This window comes from Vidua macroura, chromosome 5 (genome assembly GCF_024509145.1).
Source record: "Vidua macroura isolate BioBank_ID:100142 chromosome 5, ASM2450914v1, whole genome shotgun sequence".
Lineage (NCBI taxonomy): Eukaryota > Metazoa > Chordata > Aves > Passeriformes > Viduidae > Vidua > Vidua macroura.
In genome coordinates this window covers 14,649,286-14,670,626 of record NC_071575.1, presented here as the reverse complement: position 1 = coordinate 14,670,626, position 21,341 = coordinate 14,649,286, and the positions used below count along the sequence as shown (strand labels likewise).

Sequence of the window (21,341 nt, the reverse complement as noted above, 5' to 3'; positions counted from 1 at the left end):
GGAACTTGACAAAACAGTTATTTGAAAATTGTTAAAATTCTCTTAAAACACCTAATAGGGATATGCAGATGCATGGAATTACTAAGCATGAACAATTCCAATAAATATTTTGATTAGGCAACGGTATTTCTCACTTAAAAGTTAGAAGTTTGAAACATATTTGAAGCCTGGTGGCTTTATCTGTATACATTTTTTAATGAGCTTCTGAAAGCACCATGATAAAGTGACCCTGCAGACAAATGGAATTGTGCCTCTTGACCACATTCTGCTAATACCATCTCAGCGGCCTCATCAGAAACAGAAAGAATGGGAATGCACTACTGGAGCAGAGTTGAGGCAACCAGGGCCTATAGATTTAAACATTTAAACTGAAACACATTTTCTCTGATGACACAACTAGAAACACAGAAACAGATGTGCGAGATTTTGATGCTGTCATGAAAACATTCTAATGCATAACGGATCCAAAACAAGAAGTGTGTGTGTGGGGGGGTGGGTCTGAAATGCTCACACCACTCACAAGCAGCACCAAACCACTGCTTGTTTATTGTGACTAAGCAACAACTCACACATCACAGCTACGTTTTACAATGGCCAGCAGCACCGCGCACTGACTTTCTGAGCAGGTTTATATAAATCACAAGACAGCCTGCTTCAGCATGGATGCAGAAAGTGATGCTGCCCAGTCTCGGGGGAGGGAGGGAGGGTTTCACCAGATTCCTGTTGTCCCAAACACAGCCTGCCTGTACACAAGGCAGAGCAGAAGGCATGCAAAAGCATAAATTAATTCAGTGCTGGCAGAACTGGAAAGCAGGCTAAAAACAGCTGGCTATACTTCAGAAACTTTAGTTCTAAAAGTATCAGTGTAAAGAGGCGTCAAATTTAAAAACCAGGACATCTGCAGGACCTGAGCTTACAAGTCTTTTGCTTATTTAAGTTCCTGTAATGAAACCTGAGACTGAAAAAGTACTCAATACATGGGTAACAAAGACCTGATAAGAGACTGGGGTTTTTTATCACGTGAGCTACCTTGCAGAAGTTTCCACAAACAACATGAACAAAGATATGATATGAAGGAGTTTCATGGGCTGAGATCTCCGGTACGGTGTGTGACTGTCACGTCCAGGCAGCGCCCAGGCCAGAGATGGCTCCTGGTGGCACCTGCGAGCCGGAGAGCCACCGGGCGAGGCCTGGGGCGCAGAGCAGTGCTCAGCCCACGGAGCTCCCGCTGTGCTCGGACAAGGACGAAGCCACCGATGACAAATCACGGGTGAAAATGTAGGAAGTAAATCTGGACACCCACTCCTGGGGAGCCTAAGACCCCGCTTCTTGCCGGCTGGGTACAGACCCAGCTCAGGGCAAACAGGTGCCCTGCGGGCACGGCCCGGGGCAGCGGCAGTTCCTCGGCGCCTCGGGAACTGCCCCCCCCGGCCCTTCCCACCGGGCTTCCCGCATCCGGCCCCGAGGGACCGGCCCGCGGGACCGGCGGGTGGGGGAGGCCGGGGGAGGTGGGAGGAGACATGGGAAGGACTTCGGTTGCCACTACAAATCTGGTGACAGACGCGCCGTCGGCACATGGCGATGGGCAGGTGGGTGCGGGGCGGCGGCCGGGCCCGGGGCGGTCGCGGGGGTGCGGATGCTGGGCGAATGCGGGGATGTTGGCGGCTCTCCCCCGCCACCGCCGCGCGTTTCCCCGCGGGCCCCCCGCCGCCCGCTGCGCTCCCCGCCCGGGCGGGGGTGTGGGGCGGGCGGGGGCGGCCCCGCGCGGCACTGACGTCGCGGAGGGGCCGCTCCGAGGCGGCGGCGGCTCGGGGCGCCCAAGATGGCGGCGGGCGAAGGGTGCGTGCGGGACCGGCGGGCGGGAGCGGCAGTGGCGCGGCGCTGCCAGCCCGCCCGGGGCCGGCCTGCGCGGAGCAGGTGCCCGGCGGAGGGGAGCGCGGGGCGGGAGACACCGGCGCCTTTTCCTCGGGGAGGGACGGTAGCGGTGGCGCGGTGTTTGCGGAGGGCCACCTGAGGAGGAGGAGGAGGTGCTCGTTGTCGCGGGGGCGAGCCGGGCGGGGCACGGCGTGGGGTCGGGGGAGCGGGACCCTGGGACCGGCCAGCCCCGCCGGGCAGCAGGGGTTCAGCCGCCTTCCCGCCGCGCTCGGTGTGTGGCGGCGTACCCCTGCATGGGGCCCGTTGCCTTACGCGTCCCTGAGGGGCCGGGAGGACGTCGAGGTGAGGGAGAGCGCGGGGAGGAGCGGAGGGCGGCGGTGAGCAGGGCCCGCTGCTCTCGGCTCCTGCCTGTTGTGGCCAGAAGCGAAGTCGCGCCATGTCGCGGTGCGCCGGGGAGCGCCGGACCTTCTGCGGGAACGGCCCCGCGGCACCGAGCCCCGGGCCAGCCTTGCAGGGGTGTCTGTACTTGCAGGGGCTGTCAGAGCAGGAGCTGTCAGAGCAGTCGGAGATGCTCGATTTTCTAAACGAGATGAACTGTCAAAGTGTCACTTCAGATCAGTAAGAAGTGCTGTGTTTTTCGTGCCGGTGTGAAAGGGCTTCAATCCGTATTATTTGTTTATCGTCAAGTCTCCACTGCCGGAAACGCGCGGTTATTTGCAGTAGTAGACATCGAATTTAAAGCTATACCGGTGTCTGTGGTGTCCTGGGGTAAATGGCCACTTCGAGGCAGCACACTGGATGCACATTATTTAGCTGGTAAAAAAAAAAATAGAGCAAAAAAAGTTAAATGGCACGGCTCCAAAAAGGGAGACTGGGGGGGTTTCTTGTCTAAGGCTGTTCTGTTAGAAATCGGAAAAAATTCACGAAATTTCTTTTTGAAGTGCTGCTTTGATTTCAAGTCTAAATTGTTACGCCTGCAGGACTGTACTGCAGCTGGAGGTTATGCACATAAGTGTTTCGCTGAGTTGTTTTCTTAAAGAAAACTCCTTTAAACAAGCAGTAAAGCAGTACATCTGCCATCTGGTTACTGTATTTGTTATCTAAAACTTTGAGTTGTTGAAGTACCCATGACTCCTGTGTTTTCAGATATTCAGCAGGTACTCTGAACCTGATGAGAATCAGTTTGTAGACGGTCATCTGATTTAAAAGCCAGAATATAAATGGGGCACAAGGGCACACATATGTGTGTATATAATTGTAAAATTCTGTATTGCATTTCTAGTCTAATGTTGGAGACTTCTCATTTATGTGTCAGGCAATTAATTACAGAAGTAGTGACTAAGGGTAAAATACAGCCTTTCATTTATATTTATAGTTATGTTTTATAAATTTAGCTGTGAAAATCACCCTTAAATTGTTAAAATCTTGCTTTTTTTTTTTTTTTTATGGAACAGAAATGGAAGAAAACCATCAATTTTCATGACTTCTAAGTTGGTTTTGGCATCAAGTGCTTTTTCAGCTCATTAATTACCCAAAAATGTACATTTTGCCAGCCTTTCTTGAGTGGAACAAAAGGAATGAACGTGTCAGTAAGATTGAAATATGGTACAATAAATAAATTCCTTTTCTATATATCTTTGTTTCTAGCTTATGAAACTTTGGTGCAAGAAAAAACTTCTGTGTATCTCTCTGTTTCCAGACAACTTAATGCTTCAATAGTACTATTCTGTATAGAGTAGAAGTAGAGCTAGTCGTTGTTATTTTGCTTACTGCTCAGGTCTGTGGTAAGAACACAGAGGGGGGCTTGATCTCTGAAGTGCTGGTCAACTAATTCAAAGTTTCTTTGTGTGTGTGCACAGAACTGAACCTCAGGAGAGAAGAATGCAGAAACTAGGGCTGAATAACTTCCTTTAGGGAATTTTAACATCGGAGCATTAGATTGTACTATTTTATTCCAGCTGCAGTTTTCAGGTGTGGGAATGAGTATGCAGTATTTTTCCTGTTTCTTCCATCATTGTCACTTCACTCCTATTTTTTACCCTGAGATCTTTTGCCAAGATTTGGTTCTAAGGTACAGTTTTTAAATATTGTGGGCTGATGCAGTCTCAGTACTTCAAACATTCATTATGTCAGTGTGCTGCTTGACATTAATCTGAAGTTTTCTTGGTCTCACTTTTGTACTCTGGGCTTTTTTACAGTGTTTTCAGATATTGCTGTCCTTTTGACCAAACTGCATTTTGATTTCTTCACTTTTTTCCAAAGAAAGACTTCTCCCATGCTAAGATGTTTCCTCCCCCCTCCCCCTTCCACCCTGGCTCTTTTCTCCACACATCGATGTAGGTGGGAAAATGTCATGCTGGCTTGCTTGCTGGTGGGGGAGCTGGGGCTTTAGGTTTTTCCCTTCGAGGTGCTGATCTTGTGCTTTCGTAGAATTGTGCTGCTTTTGCATGAAGAGCTTGAATGTGCGGTCCTGATTTACACAGTGGCTGTCCAGAAATCAGTGGACTGTTTTTGTCCTCAGTCTGATATCTGCTTACACTGAGGCATTGAAGCAGTTTTAGTCTTGAGAATGTTTTTAAGTGTGAAAAAAAAAATAATCTGCTCATATAGTATTAAAAGGAAGGAAAAATAAGGCACAGGGTTTATGCAGTAACTTTAATGAATGTAGAAAGAGTTGACCTGTCAGATTGCTCTGACTGACAGCATTGCTGTGTGTGATAGCCCTGTGGGAAGGCAGCGTTTAGTGTTCTTTTCTGGTCTGATGGAAAGGACTGTTACTAATATGTTATGCAATAGAATATATATATGTTAGCCCAAACCCACAAAGATAAGTCTTGTCCCTTAAAATTCTCTATACCACATTTAATTATTGCAGCACACTTTACATACTTATTACTATCCTGAATTTTATCAGTGTTACAAAAGTTCCAAAAGTTTTGCTGTGGAAAAGAGGTTGTCAGACTAGAAGATGTGAGATAATGCTGATGATCTTATTTATAAAGACAATATAAAAAGCAAACTTACTGTTTGTAAAAGAATCTAATTAGCAGCCTGCAGATAAGATTGCTTTTTAGAAGGAATGAATGTTATGGGTACAAGCAAGATGAAAGAGTTAAGCAAGCGTTACTTTTGTGATCTGTTGACCATAGCACACAAGAGATCTCGACCTCCCCAGTACACTGTGGCTGGTACTTGATCTGGGAACTGCTGGATGCTTCCCCAGAGGTCATGGTGCCTGAAATTCTTTGGTGCAGTCAGTATGGACTGGAAACAACTCTTAGCCAGAATGAATGAGAGATTAATAGGGGCATGTAAAACTGCATACAGATTTTAGTTTCTCTACAGCTGGTTCAAGCTCTTCTTCATTACAGAATAAATTCTGTACAACACATGCAATGCTGGGTGCTGATTATGTGCTTAGAGACTTATTACAGCTCTTGTGTTGGTATCTGTATTGTAACATTTTAAAAGGCACTAGCCATGGGCCAGTTAACCAAACGAAGCCATTTTTGGTTGAATCTTTTAATGACAGTTTTTATCAAAGTACCAGATGAAAATTAGAGCTTCTTTTCTAGCCATCAGCAACCATTTACCTGTTTTCTTTCCTTAGTAGTGTCATGTCATTGTACATTAGGATTCCCTCTAGCTAATGTTTATTTTACACTAAACATCTGTTCTCTATTGAGTAACCTATTCAGTGTTTCAGAACTGTAGAAATTGATAAATTTAGCGTATAGGCTAATAGCTGGAATACAGTTTTTTTTGTTCTATCCAGAGTTGTGTAAATCACTCAGTACTGTTGTAGTGTGGCTTATTTACCTGTAGAGCATAGAATCCAGGACCTTTATACTGTACAGCCTAAGTCGGGTGCAGAGCATGTATTTGAAATGGCAAACTCATCTCACTTGGCATAGACTGAATATTTGACAAAGCCTTGAACTCCTCAGGTAAATTAATTGTTTCATCTGGCAAGCACTGTGCGTAATGGTACTGGTGCTATGTGCTCTTTGGCCCTTCTGGTCAGTGATGTGGTAGGCACAAATGCCCCAGATCAAATGTAATCACTTCCTGATGCATCACAGCATTGTAATTATTTATCTCTAGATATTATATCTTAACGAGATAGTCAAAATGGTAAAAACAAGAATGAATCACTGTCTCTTTTTAATTTTTTGCTAATTAGAGACTGTCTCTTTTGGGTAACTGCACCTTATAGGAGGAAGCAAAAACAGCAGCTTTGAACAAATAAATGCAACCATACAAACTTAGTAAAGGATATAAGCCAGTGCTAGCCAGATTTTTAAATTAACTTTTGAAGACCTGAATTAGAAAGTTTTTATAAAGTTTGTGGTAACTGATGTAGATACCTCCTGGTATTTCTGTCTTAAGAAATCAAGTTCTGCTTCGTAAGTTACTCTTTCAGAGGTGTGAGGATGATGTGTTAAAATGTAGATATTTCAGATACATTATTATAGAGATAGTATAATGGGGTTGACTGAGCACAGAGGGGCAGTGATTTAATTGAAGTATGGATTAATTAAGGGTTTGAGTTGTATAAAGCCTCATTTGTCTGAACTGTTGGCACTGTGTAAACATAATAAATTTAAGTGAACTTTGCACTTCTGCACCTGTATGCTTAGGGGTAGAATTAATAGGGGAATTTTGGAATCTCAGAATGGTTTGAATTGCAAGAGACTATAAAGATCCTGTAATCCAATCCCCTGCTGTGTGGAGGGACACCACCAATTAGATCCAGTTGTTTAAAGTCCAATCCCACCTGGCCCTGAACAGTTCTAGGGATGGGGGCATCCACAGCTTCTTTAAACAGCCTTTCCCACCCTAAGTTGCTTTTGTATCCAAACTCTGCAACAGCATCTTTTAACAAAATCATTGCCCCTTAATAAAAAAAGCCAAACCAGGCCTAAAGTGTAGCTAGTATGCTTCAGTCCAGAGCCACAAAGCACTGGGAATATAAACAGTGGTATGCAGGCAATTTAGTGTGAATGTGGAGCTGCTGTTGAAGGTGTTGAGTGTGTGTGGCTCCACATGACTGATTTCTTTCATATGTGTGGTGGGACTCAGCTGGATGATGATAGTGATCTTCATCTTAATATGAATTTGGTACACTGACTCCTGTAAAAGGGATACGGTTGGGTATTTATTAACTATAACTTTCTTTTTTTTTTAGTTGCAGATTGAAATATCATGGGCAGAAGATAGTTTGGATGATGTGTTTTGGCAGCATATCTCTGCAATTTCAGTTTTAACAATGGATAAGTGTAAGCACGTAGGACGTCTGCGACTGGCCCAAGATCACTCCATTCTCAATCCTCAGAAATGGCATTGCATGGACTGCAATACTACGGAGTCTGTGTGGGCGTGCCTCAGCTGCTCACATGTGGCGTGTGGAAGATACATCGAAGAGCATGCACTAAAGCACTTTCAGGAGAGCAGCCACCCAGTGGCGTTGGAAGTTAATGAGCTGTATGTTTTCTGCTATCTCTGCGATGATTACGTTCTCAATGACAACGCAACCGGTGACTTAAAACTCCTGCGGAGTACATTAAGTGCAATCAAGAGTCAAAACTATGACTGCACTACCCGAAGTGGGAGGACTTTGCGTTCTATGGGTACCAGTGATGATTCCTACCTTGCACACGGCGGTGCCCAAGCCATGCTTCGGAATGAAGACAGGATGTTCACAGCTCTCTGGCACCGACGGCGTGCAGTCCTTGGCAAAGTATTCAGATCGTGGCTTGAGTTGACACCTACTGGAAAAAGGATTTTGGAAGAAGAAAGACGTCAAGAAGAAGCAGAGCTAAAAAAGGACAAAGCTAGGAAGAGAAGACAAGAAAGAAAACGTGAGTTGAAAGCAGAGATGGAAAAGATGCCTCCAAGAAAGAGCAGTCGTTTACAAAATCAGATTAGAATGTCCTCAAAACCAGAACCCTGCCTTCAAAAAACATCACAGAACATGGAATTTTTGTCAGAGTTGAAAGAAACATATACCTCAGAAGAACTGAGATTGAAAAAAATAAGTGACTCTCCAATTAAACGAAGGCCTACAGTGACTCCTGGAGTAACAGGACTGAGAAACCTGGGAAACACATGCTATATGAATTCTGTCCTGCAGGTATTAAGTCACTTACTTATTTTTCGAGAATGCTTTTTAAAGCTTGATCTCAACCAAACTCAGGAACTGCTGGTAACAGCAACCAATGGTAAAACAAGATCTTCATCTAAACACCTGTCAATAGCTGCCTCAACATTACAGGTGAATGAGAACCAAGAGAAAGTAAAGGGATCATATTCTGTAAGGCGGCCTAGTTTGTCCTCTGGATTAAGTGGAGGAGCATCAAAAAGTATGGAACTTATTCAGACCAGGGAGCCCAGTTCAAAGCATATTTCTCTCTGTCATGAGTTGCATACTCTATTCCAGGTTATGTGGTCTGGTAAATGGGCACTGGTGTCTCCTTTTGCCATGCTTCATTCTGTGTGGAGACTAATTCCAGCCTTCAGAGGGTATGCCCAACAAGATGCTCAGGAATTTCTCTGTGAACTTTTGGATAAAGTACAGCAGGAACTGGAGACTACAGGGACCAGATACCCAGCTCTCATCCCTGCTTCTCAAAGAAAACTTATAAAGCAGGTTTTGAATGTGGTTAACAACATTTTTCATGGACAGCTATTAAGTCAGGTATGTTTTATGATTACTTTTTTTAAGGTGTTTAATGATTTATAGTTCTGGATTTACTCTAGTCAGTCAGGGATGGACATACTTCAAAGGTTTATACATTTATAACTGTTGAGGGGGGATGGTGAGGATATAATACACCGTTTCAGAAGAAATATTACACAATTTCAATAGAAGCCACCCTGTAGCCCTCCCACTACCAAAAACTAGGCCATTCAAACCCAATACACCTGTTAATCATTTGGTATTTTAAAACACACCTTTCCACCTACTGTGAGAAATACTTGTATTTGCTGTTAAGCACCAACTCACTTGAAGGAATGAAGGATTTGCAATTTCAAGTATCTGGCTTATCACTATAGTGCTACTAGATAAAAGGTGTTAAGGAAGGTTAATCTAGTGTAAGTAGAAACTGATTAGGTAATGGATATCATACAGGACATTATTTCACTAAATAGCTTGACTTTGAGACTGATTATCAGTGAGTAATTGCATGTCCTGATTTTATGTACAGAAATGCTAATACGTCTTTTCTATTGCAACACAAAGATACAGACGGCTCTGTCAACACAGGAACCAAATTTGTGGGGTGGAGGCAATGGTGATTTTCCTTCTTTCTGCATGACTCCTTTTTTTTTTTTTTCCCTACTTCTCAGCTCCTTGTTAAGTATTTCAGTGTGTTCACTGCTATTATAAATATCCCAACAGTGTGTATGAATGTCTGAATACTGACTGAACAAACAAATGCTTGTTTCTGTTGAATTAATCTAAAAACTAACCACATTGCAGCAGGAACAGAAGTTGGGAAATTCCTGGCTCCTGGAATAGATCTGTAGTATACATGAATATGTTAACTGAGGGAGTGTGGAAGCATTTGATGAATATTGTGTGTAAAGAAAAGGCTTAACACAAAAATGTCTGTTCCTGGTATTCTGACTATTTGATTGATGGTTTAATGTTTTAATATGTAAAACTAGAAATCCAAGTGTTTTTTGACTAAGGTAGGATTATTTACTGCTACGATCCCTGTAAACTCCCAGGGTTGTTTGCAGCAAATGTCAGCCCTCAGTCATTTTAGATTTTGTGAAACTACTGGAAACTGCTAGATCTATCAATAAATCTGGATCACCAGCTACCTTCTGCCTGGCCCAGAGTACAAGCACTTCTGTGGCATACTTCCATTCCTTGGGTACTACATATCTTGTATCAGTGTTGCACAACTGGAAATGTTTAGTATATTATGTAATTAAAGAGTTTTTTGTTTGAAAATTCCATTCCTCTCCAAAATAGCAATTTTGCCAGCAAAATATGGTTATTTTTTTAGGAATAGTGACAAGGTTTGCTTGCGTTGCAAACCTCCTTACAGGATTCATTGCTTTAGTAAGAATTTTCAAGGCTCTAAAGGCACAGCGTCATTTCAGCAATAACTACTTTCACATATTTTTACCTTTATATGGAGAAGTTTGTGACTAGAAACCCTCCCACCTTCCTGAGACCAGGGGAGGAGTAATGAGAATTCACTAGTGAGTAAACTAAAACCAGTACAAAACAAACAACAAAAGAAGTCCTCACTTCCACACTATTGAGTAAACCAGAAAGGGAATTAAGCAGTTTTGAGGTATTCTGTGACTTCTGTGACTACATACAGCTCTTACTGCAGCTGCTCCATGTCTGAGTGCAGAATACAGCCTTGATCACCTCAAGAATGCCTGAAGTGAGAGGAGCAAGAAAAAGAGTATTGAGGCAGTTATCTAGTAATTTCTCCCTGGCTCATTAAGCAGTTCCCATGGACTGTTCAACACTTTACCCCTCCCAGTGTTCCTTTTGTCTACTGCCACTCCTTTTTTTTGTTTTAGTCTTCACTTGTGGTTTTGAACATGATAAATATTATAAGGAAAAGGTAAGCCCTGAAGATTTAAATTCCTTTCTTGTAAAATATATTCAGGTCATCTTAATGATTTAGTCCCTGGTGTTTGTACATGGAAAGATGAACTCTAAAAACTCTGTTAGGCAATTATTTTTCTTTCCTCAGTATTATTTCCTCATCCTACATCCTGATTTCATTAGGCATTTGTCAGAACTGCTTTAATGAAGTTAACAAAAAAGACAAGAAAACACCCATGCAGGGCTGGAAAAAACCCCAAACTTCATGCTCTGTCATTGCATTTTGGGCAGTGTTAGCTCTTAAAACCAATGAGTGTACGTTTAGTCCTTACAGGCTTAACTTTATCTATCTACAAGATAAAGTAATACTGTGATAAATATAGTAATAAAAATAAATATGTACCACTGTGACAGTATTACAGTTTCTCTCTAGAAGATAATTGGAGCTGTTCCCAGCTGCCCTTATTAAAAATAAGACAGGATTTTATTCTAGCATGTTAAGTTACATCTTACTTCATTGAAAAAGGGGAATTGGGAATTGTGTTTCTGTGTGCAGTTGCTTTCCATTTTAGACCCCCTGAAACATTACCATACTTACTGGCCCTTTGTACAGAAAATATAAGTTCAAGATACTTGATTCTGTGAGAGACTGAAGTGCCATGAAGTCAATTTTCCTGACCTTCAAACCTCACAAATACTATGAACTACTCTTGATGATAAAGTACACAGAGGATCCCTTACAGTGCTGATAAGCCGTGTGTTTACTTAGGTATCACATTACTTTCACATGTGCAGCTCAACTTTTCCCCCCTTCTTCTAGTTCTAATTTAACTTGAAGGGAAGTCATAATCCTGAGTTGCCATCCATCTGTTGCTATTGAAGTGCTGCCTGGTTCAGCACTAACTGAATTTAGGATCTAAGATTAAGAAAGCAGATAATTGAGTGTTTGAGAATCTTATGCAGATTACTTTTTGATAGCTAGAAAAAGTTTTGGGTGATGTCAAAGCAGTTGAATGTTTTATATGAAGTAGTTGTTTTTGTTTTGCTATTTTCTCAGCTGATTTAAAGTAAGTTTTCTTCATCTACTGCTTGAAATATTTTACTATTTTATGGAGTACTAGACTAGGTAATGGGTAACTCCAGGGATAGCATGAGCAAATTGCCTCTGTTTTTTTATTTTATGTTTATTCTAATACCTGTTTTAGGACTTCAGCTTTTTACTTTGCAGTACTGTGAAACTGTAGTATCTGGTACATCTAAGAGAAGTAAAGATCTGCATTGTAGGTGCAAAACCCTTCCCCTCTGCTCTGTCTTCACTGCTAGTCTTCCTGCAGTGATTGGAGAAAGTGGCTCATACCTCTCAAACCCATTGGGACTCTGAGGAGATCTCAATATGTCTATTAAAATCCTAAATGTTTTCAATCCCTCAGTGCTGGTACTCTTGTGGAAGGTACTTACTGTCTCCTGTCCTCAGCCCTTCAGTGGGAAACTACTGTGCTATTGAACTCATGTGGCAGTGGTAAACTGACCCACACTAGCTCATAGATCTCTAAAGTACACTTCAAGAGCTCAAGTATGTTAGCTGTTGTCTCAAGAGTTTTTTGGCTTGTATTTTTTTTAAATGGTACCAACTAAATACCACAGTATGCAACAATTTTTAAAGTATCTTTATTTCAATTTTGTCCATATTAAGCAAGGAAGGGGGGACAGGTGTGTTTCTAAAAATCCAGAAACTGAAATAACAGATTTTATTGTGTGCCACATGTACTCAGAAATCATATGAGCAAAAATTCTTGTGCAATGATAAAATCCACCTTGAGCTTCCTTCTCCGGCTGAACAGTCCCAGCTCTCTCAGCGTTTCCTCATATGTCAGATATGTCCAAGGCCTTTCATCATCTTCCTGGCCCTTTGGTGGACTCAGTCCAGCATATCCATGTCTCCCTTTTTTCTGAGCACTGGACCCAGCACTTCAGCTGTGTGGGAGCTGAGAAGAGGGCAGGGATGACCTGCCTGGACCTGCTGGTGATGCTCTATCGAATGCAGCTCCAGAGGCTGTTGGCCTTCTTTGCCATAAGGGCACATTACTGGCTCCTGGACAGCTTGTCCCCCAGGTCCTTCTTTTCCCACCCAGCCTGTACTGGTGCCTGGCTGATTCCTGTAGGGCTGCATAATGGCCCTGTCCTATTCCCACTGGGTGGCAGTGCCTCCAGCCAGCCTTACCAGCCACTCCTCCTGCTTTGTGTCATCTGCAGACTTCTCAGAGTTCAGAAAAATTGGCTCCAATATTTTTTATAGCAATGCCTGATAGGAACTAGCTTCTGATACCTCTAGGCATGCTTAAAACTTCCTAAGCAGTTTGATTACTTCCTGATCATTTTTAAGGTGGAATCTGAGCAAAATGCTTCCCCCTGCTCCTGCTCAGCACGGCAGAGTATGCAGTGATCAGAGAAAGGGATATGCCAGGTCCCAAGGAGTGAAGTAGGTTCTAACCAGTGTAGTATGTAAACTATTCTTAAAGCAAATTTCAGGACAGATTGTCTGAGAAAAGGGGAAATGTGATTTTTGAGTTGTTTGAATGCTTTCAGTTTTGGGTAGTATGCTGTGAGTTTTAGAGTTTGGGGGAGAATGCTGAGGGTGATCCGGGTACTGCTGAGTATTAAGTCTCTTACTGAATGGACTGTTAGAAAGACAGAACTTCAGGCAGATAATGGGATGATTTGCACTTAAACCAGTTGATGTCATGTATACTGATTTCTATATTTTGGTGTTAGTCTTTGTGCTTTTATGTTTAGCCTGACCTACAAAATGATTGTCAAGTTGTTTTCCAAGTAGATGAAAGTAACATTTTAAATTAATCTATAAGAGGCCATTGAATCACAGACTGCAGTTACCTGTGGTTACGCTTTATGTTATTCTGCTAAACAGATAAAGATACTTTTGAGTATACTGTATGCTTATCACTACAAAGTTCAGTTGGGTTTTTTTTATGCTGACAGTCATATGAATTCTGCATTTTAGCTGTATTCCAGAGATTCCCTTCAATTACTTTCTGTGCAAAAATTGAGTTACTAATCATTATATATAGGTCTCATCTAGTGAAAGCACAAAAATGGGACTGGCTATTTTACTCTTCTTAAAAACAACAAAGGAAAAAAGGAGTTTGGGCAGAGGTGGTTAAGCATTTTCTTTCTTCCATGCAAGTGCATGGCACATAGGCAAAACAGTTGGCGATGAAGTTGGCTTTTTCTGCAGCAATATGTTAACTATTTTCTTTGGCTGCATTTACACTGAATGCCATCCAGGGCAGTGGCTGTCCGTCACGTTATTGTGGCCACAATGATGCTTGTCTGCGTAGTCTCCGTGCTTAGCTTGAATCAAGCAATTTGATCCAGCTCTTTTCAGTCTGGCCTTTGGCCCATGATTGAATGCTAAGCTTTAACTGAACAATGAGAGGGTGGTCAGGGCAGAACATAAGGTAGAGATTTCAGACTACTTAAAATCTGTAATTTACTTTGTTCTAATGTGAACTTTTCATTTGCTTTGCTATAAATGACAGTATTAAAGCTTCTTATAATAGCAATTCTGAATTATAATGGGAAGGTGGAATCAAACTGAATTTATGAAGTATAATCATAGAGACAGACATCTGAGATTGCTAGAATGGACTTACTTCCCTATTACTGTTGTGCATACTTATACAAGTATGAGTTACATTGGATAATGTAAAGAAGTAAATGTAAAAATGTTACATTGGATAAATGCATAATGTTTTTGCCGTGTGAGTTCATGTTTGGGGTTCGTTTTGTGTTTTATAAAATCTCATCTCAACCAGCTTTTGAACAGTCTTTACAATTTCTGCCCCTCTCATGGAGAAAGAAAATCCAGGTTGCACTGTGTGAATGATAATGGAGTTTGAGATAAAGGAGTCCCATTTAGGACAGAAAGAAGAGTGATGGGAATGTCATGAAGCTAATGCCAGGAAGAGTGATGGGAATGTCATGAAGCCAATGCCAGTGGATAGGCCAGTGCAGATGAATTCCACAGAAGGCTGGGAATCCTCCTGCTTTTTGAGTAAGCCAGTTGGTAAGCGCAGGCCTGGCTAAGAAAAACACTTCCACCGTTCTTGCAGCCGTGCTTGGCTGTCCTTTACCACCATCCAGGAGCAGCGAGTGCACAGGGGCTGATGGGGTTGCCTGGGTGTGTCAGGTTACCCTGCTGTTGGCATCTACAGAAATCCCAGAGTTTAACTCTACTGCAGTGAGGACTGGATTGGATTTGAGGAAATAAGTGCAGCTGTGTATGAGTGTAGGGGTTTGTCCCCACAAATCAGCTTTGCTCACAGTTGCATGACGAGACGAGAAGCAGATTTATTGCATCTGTTCATGTTCTTCAGGTTTTTTGACTGGCAAAAATTGGAAGCTGGGTCTATTATTCATGTCTTTTTCTCTGGGATAATACTCATTAGCTAGTTGGGAAAGAAGATATTAACCTAGATTATTAATATAATACACTAAATTTAAAACCTCAGAATGTGTTAAGATTATCTGTATTGAAGTTACATGTGTTCTACATCCTGAGCTCCTTAATCTTAAGTGTGCGCTTATGCACAACAAATTCTTACATAACTCATCAGTTAAATAAACCTTTGGCCCAACAAAATTACTCATTTGTACAGCAGAAATTTATTAGTCATTCTGGATTTAAGCTGGAGTGTGATTGAACTGTGGCCAAACATACCATTTTGTCTCCCATGTCTAGATTTCAACTCTGAATTGTTAATAATTTGTGGCTTTGAAACACTGCCAGATGTTAGCACTTGCAAAAGACGCTCCTGACAGTGTAAATTAAAAGAGAAGAATCTTCTATTTTCTGCCATGTAAGTTTGAAGTTTTGTTTTCTAAGAACAAGGCAGGGCCATTTTCATCTTAGAACTTAAAGCAGTTAACAGCTTTCCTAACTGCACTGCAGAATGTTCATGCTGGGACACGTGCACTAGGTGGCTAATGCAGAGAATGGAATATAAGCTGTTGCAGCTACTGAGTGCAGTTACAAGAACACCTAGGGGGAAGATACCATGAGGTGACAGATAGGTCCTTATATAAATGATCATGAAATACCAAAGCACAGTGAATAATTACCTAACAGCAAACCTTCAGAGGAAAACAAAGGAGAATCTGAACAAAACCGAGTGGACTTTCACACTTGTGTAGGCTTACTAACCAAACTGAAGGGAAAGACACTGAATTTATGTAGAACAGCAGCAGTATAAAGGGGTCCCTGTGAAGTAACAATCTTTGGATGTCACATGAATTTTCATTCCTTCATTACTGTGTCTTTGCATTAGTTGTTCCGAACAACTTGTGGTATTTTCCTAAAGAGGTAGCATGCAACACCTGATGTGTTGTCTTTCCAGCTTAGACAAGCTACTGCTTTTAACTTATTTTCCTATGTATTGAATGCTATAATAAATTGTCTCCTGCTGTAGTATCTACATTTTCCAGGTTGACTCACTTCACTTCTTTACATTTTATTTATGTTGTTTTACTGCTTGTCCTTTCCCTAGTGTGACGATGGATCCACTTACTGAAAGAAGAAATAAATTATTTTTACCTGTTAATTTTTCTTTGAAGAAGTGTGCTTCCTAATCCAGGCTTCCCTGGAAGACTTACAAAGTAAGAAGGATATGACTTTAAAATCCCCAGCTGTTCCTTTTTTTTTTTTTTTTTTTTTGTGTGTATGTGTGTGGTTTTGATTTATTTTGATTTATTTTTAAATTAACCTATATTATAATTTCTCATGTAAATTTTCCTTTTGGAGAAAAGACTGCTGAGACTTCACCAGCTTCTTTCTTTTGGACAGTCCCAGACAGAACATTTTGACATTGTTTTTGTTTCTCAGTAAAACATAAGAACACTTACTTGTTTGTGATAAGAGTTTTGGACATGCTGCTTCAGAGAAAAGACATTAGGTGTATCATTTCTGTTGTTAAATGACTTTGTTTTGTCTTTGCTTACCCTTGGTTATCTCTAGGAAAAAGAATCTCTTTTTAGAGCTGTGTTACGGTACATGTTTAGCAAAGTACATTTTTGAGTGTAAGCAGCTGGTGGAACATCTTTTTTACAGGTTACATGTCTTGCCTGTGACAATAAATCAAATACCATAGAACCTTTCTGGGACCTGTCCCTGGAGTTTCCCGAGAGGTATCACTGCAATGGCAAGGAGATGTCGTCTCAGTATCCATGTCTGCTGACAGAAATGCTGGCCAAGTTTACAGAAACTGAAGCTTTGGAAGGAAAGATATATGCATGTGATCAGTGCAACAGTGAGTAAAGGCAGTATGTACTCATGCCTATGTTCTCTGCGTAAAATATAAACTGACAGTGCAAGTATAGAAGTCTTAAAAGTATATTGCAAACAAAGACCTTTTCTTATGTCCTGGTGTGGTCACTTGACAGCTGTTACTTGCCCCTAGAAGATTAAATTGGTCAAAAGATGTTTTGAAGTGTGATGCTTCATTTAGATACAATCTCATGACACACTAATGGGGTTTCTGGTACTCCCAGCGGAAGAAGCCATCACCTTTTTAAATTAAGGTGATTAATGTAAGTGACCACAAGTATTTTTTACTTGCACTGTAGAGTAATCATTGCAAAACAGCTCTCAGAGCGTATCCTTTTTAAGGAGGCACATACCGCAAATATTTAGGTCCACACAAATTCTGTGGATAAATCTTAGACTGAAATACGAGGCTGTTACCAAGATTTGTTTTGTGTAACTGTGTGTTTGACCTCAGCAAAACGAAGGAAGTTTTCTTCTAAACCAGTTATACTCACAGAAGCTCAGAAGCAGCTTATGGTGTGTCGACTACCTCAGGTTCTCAGATTACACCTTAAACGGTTTAGGTAAGTAGTACCACAACAAAAAGTGTTGCAAACTGACAGATTCAGTCTTGCTCTACCATTGCTTAGAATCAATGTTTTTCAGCATCAGTTTCATTTCCTTTTACTAGTATGGTGAGAAATAGTTACTAGAAACTTATTTTTCTCGTTCACTTGAAACATCAGTAAGATATGTTACAAGTATGAGTTTTAACTCTTAACTTTTTGGATTTCAGATACTTGCTACTTCAGTACCAAAATTATTTTATCCTTGTTTTCAGTCAAAACCTACTTACCTTGCTCTGAATTCTACTGGTAAAAATTAATCTTGTGGTAGAGTAGGATGCTCATAATCACTAATGCACAAAGCTAGACTGTATTCAGTGGAAGTCTCAGATAACCTTCCTATATCCAAATACATAAATACATTTAGCCTCAGAGAAGGGAAGTGGACACTGCATCTCTGTGAACTCATAGCCCAACATCAGTACTGTCTGTCCCTCGTACAAGGGAAACTGAAAATGAGATAGAATAAATAATACCAAAGAGGTATAGCAGGTGGGAAATACTTCCTACTCACCACTGCACAGATCTTAAGATAGATGTTTCAGAAGATGAGAACAGTAGGTACCATAGACACATTTAAAAGGCCTTGAAATAAAGTAGTGAAAGAGGAAGCTTAGAAAAAAACACCAAACCCCAGCATTTATTTTGTGCACAGAATAACAGTGAAAATATTATGTTCAAACATAATTCAGAATGCTGTGCTCTTTCCTTAAAAAAACCGTAAGTTTTAATTTGATTTAACTTTCCAGGTGGTCAGGACGCAATCACCGTGAGAAGATTGGTGTACATGTTAGTTTTGATCAAATGCTAAACATGGAGCCTTATTGCTGCAGGGAATCCCTCAAGTCTCTCCTGCCTGACTGCTTCATCTATGATTTGTCCGCTGTGGTAATGCATCACGGGAAAGGATTTGGCTCAGGGCACTACACTGCCTACTGCTACAATTCTGAAGGAGGTAGGAACCAGCTGGGAAATGAGCAGTGAGGGAGAAAGGGGTGTTCCTAATTCTAAACTGTTACAAAGAGTGTCTTCTCTCAAAAGCAAAATGGAATCAATTGTAGCTGATCTGCCTGAAGTGAGAAGTGCAGCTCTGTAGACCAACAGTTCAGTTTTTGTATTGCCTTGTTAAATGTGTTCTAGCTATAAACTCTCTTGTAAATCTGAGGAAGCTAAGCTAGGCTTTTAAAACATTGAGGTAAATAAACCAGATCAACTGAAACAGTTTACTATTTGTACACGACTCATTAAATGGGACCAAACACTAATTAATTATTAAATATGATGCAATTACTTAAAATCAGTGTCCTGATGACTTTTTTGTTCTGGTATATTTCCTTATTGTAGGATTTTGGGTACACTGCAATGATTCGAAACTCAACATGTGCACTATGGAAGAAGTATGCAAGGCTCAAGCCTACATTTTGTTTTACAGCCAACGACTTACTCAGGCAAATGGACATGGTAGAGTCCCTTGTCCTAGCACAGCTGAAAGTCAGCAGCACACAGAATTAGCTGGCTGTTCCATGGACAACAGTAGCAGCTAATCCAAAGCCAGTTAACTGTGTGTATGGTAAAGGTTTAAATTGTCATAACTCTGTATTTTTAAAAGGAAGTACAGTATTGTACTTTTTCAATGTTTATATAGTTTTGTATTAGTTGAAGTACTCTTTACAATGGTTAGCAAAGGTTTTTATTGACAATAAGTAACTTTCAAAGTACCTAGAATTTCAATACAGCTATTTTTTTAAGGAAGAGATTGCTATGTGCATTTAACTTTTACCTCAGGCTATTTTTTTAAGCTGGTTTTGTATTTTGATAATATTTTTGAATTGGTTTAGAAAATTTACTTCAATGGGCAACTGATATTTGTCTGGTTAATTTTCTGTATATGCTTGTGTACATTTTATAGTATAGTTCTAATGATACCGTGATTCTTACTGTCTTGCAGGAATTGCTACTAGGTCTTAGAATATTGACATTCACCAGCAAGGAATGTTAAAACATGTCAGATAGTAACTGAATTTTTTGTAGGCAACTCTCTGTGAAATTATTTTGCAAGCTTGAATGGCTATACTGAAGATACATTGACAGAATTTCTTAAAATCTGAACTTGAGGAAATAGAGCATGAAGTTATTTTCATGTAAGTATATAAGAGGAGTGTTTAATATCACAAGAATGTATCTTTACCAAGACTTGCATGTTTTAGCCTTAACAAACCTGACAACTTAAAGCTCAAGTGCCAAATTAAAAGTAATTTAACAACCAGGGGCTTTTTTATTCCAAAAATGTAAAAAGTTTTCTTAAACAAACAAGTAAAAAACTCAGTAACCCCCCCCAACAATAAAACCACACTCACTCACCCCATTGTCATTGCTACAAGAACATTAGCATCCCTTTTCTTGAATTGGACCAGCTTACTTTAAGCTGCAGCAAGCATTGTCTGTCTCAGTCATCCCTGAACAAACAGCTGATGAAAAGCAGCTGCAATGTTTGCATGAAAGCATTCTCGGTCTGGTTTCATTACCCACAACTGCTGTACCTTATACTACATGGTCCTACCACTAGCATTAACAGAACTGTGCAGTGAGGAGAATTTAACAAGCAGGAATTATCAATCCTCCACATACAGTAGTTAATGCCAATTAAATTTTAGTAGTGAAGTTATTTTGTGTAAGTCCTATGCAAATTGTTACCTCATCTTCTGTGAAGTTTATACCTCAATAAAATGCCTTGATATGGACAGAAAAGTGTGTGTGTACTGGAATAAATTCCTACATTATCATTACATTTTTAAAAATTAGTTTTAGATTTTGTCTAACAGGAGTTAAGGTGTTAACTATACTACTGCTTTGGCCATCTGTCAGTGATTTAACAGCTGGTTTTGCTATCATTTCTGTTTCTGAAAAATGCCATATTACAGCAAGCACATAGCAGCCTCAGATCTCAAACTTCTTGGTCTTGTGCTCATCCTAATTAATTGTGCAAAACAGTTCATGTGCTGGTTTGGCAAATTTTTTGGTTGATTGGGTTTTTTGTGGTTTTGTTATTGGTTTTTTTTTTTCTTTTTTTTTAGCCAAAAGCCATGTGCTGAAGTGAGTGATCTGACAAATGTACTTGTTAAGGCTGTTCAGTCTTTCAAATACTTTCCTCTGCTGTACTGGCTGGTGAGGAAATGCATGTAATTTAAACACTTACAGGTAGTTCAGAAAATTTGCCTTTTAGGCTTCTGATACTTTTTCTTCCTCCAAGCACATCTCTTAGGAGATCCATAGGGGTCTTCAGAGACTCAAGCATTAACAGAAGAGTCTGTCTTTGGACATGTAGAGAGCAACTTGGGTGTGAGAGTTAATTAGTCTCAATCATCACTATTAAGCACATACTCAAGTGTCTTAGAAGGAATCTTACCCTGCCCCCTTTACTAGAAAGATTGCCTAGGCTGTGCTTCAAGCTATTCCCCTGCATTGCAGCAATGATTGCCAAGTCCCAAGTCTTTCTCTGAAAGACATCTTTAGCTCTGCAAAAGCAAATCCAGCTTTCCTCCATTGCTCCTCTTGGGTAGAACAAGAGAAGAGGAGGAGAAAGAGTCCTAGTCATCCTAATCACAGCAGTGGGGAGGGTAGAGATGATTAGTGCAGTCCACCACAAAGATGAGATAATTCAGGTGCTCTTCTCCACAGCTTCTGCTTCAGTTCTTAATACTTAACTCGTTCAGGTAGTATCTCTGACCCTTTAACCAGATTAAGGCTGTTGGCCTCCCTTGCCATAAGGGCACGTTACTGGTTCGTGGACAGCTTCTACCCCAGGTCCTTCTTGGGGCAGCTGCTTCCCGCCCAGCCTGTGATTCCTGCCCAGGAGCAGGAGTGGGGATTCCCTCTGTAGAGCTGCATGAGGTTCCTCTTAGCTCATTTCCTGGGCCTGTCCTGCTCCCCTTGTGTGGCAGTG

At 41.0% G+C, this 21,341-nt stretch overlaps 1 protein-coding gene across 1 annotated transcript; it reads left to right on the top strand.

The window, feature by feature from the left end:
• The first annotated feature begins 929 nt into the window (after nt 1–929).
• On the top strand, nt 930–20,140 carry USP44 (ubiquitin specific peptidase 44). Its single transcript, XM_053978569.1, has 6 exons — nt 930–1,589; nt 7,064–8,572; nt 16,578–16,776; nt 17,248–17,356; nt 18,148–18,353; nt 18,743–20,140. Exons 1-6 carry the CDS (start codon nt 1,521–1,523, stop codon nt 18,940–18,942), a joined length of 2,292 nt encoding a protein of 763 aa, XP_053834544.1. The 5' UTR covers nt 930–1,520; the 3' UTR covers nt 18,943–20,140.
• The last annotated feature ends 1,201 nt before the right edge of the window (nt 20,141–21,341 follow it).

Bases quoted from the DNA above. Each gene is read 5' to 3' on its own strand.
- USP44 (XM_053978569.1), top strand. From the start codon at position 1,521: ATGGGAAGGACTTCGGTTGCCACTACAAATCTGGTGACAGACGCGCCG. The intron at 8,573-16,577 runs GTATGTTTTATG...TCTTTTTTACAG, and splicing joins ATGGACAGCTATTAAGTCAG to GTTACATGTCTTGCCTGTGA. The intron at 16,777-17,247 runs GTGAGTAAAGGC...GTTTGACCTCAG, and splicing joins TGCATGTGATCAGTGCAACA to CAAAACGAAGGAAGTTTTCT.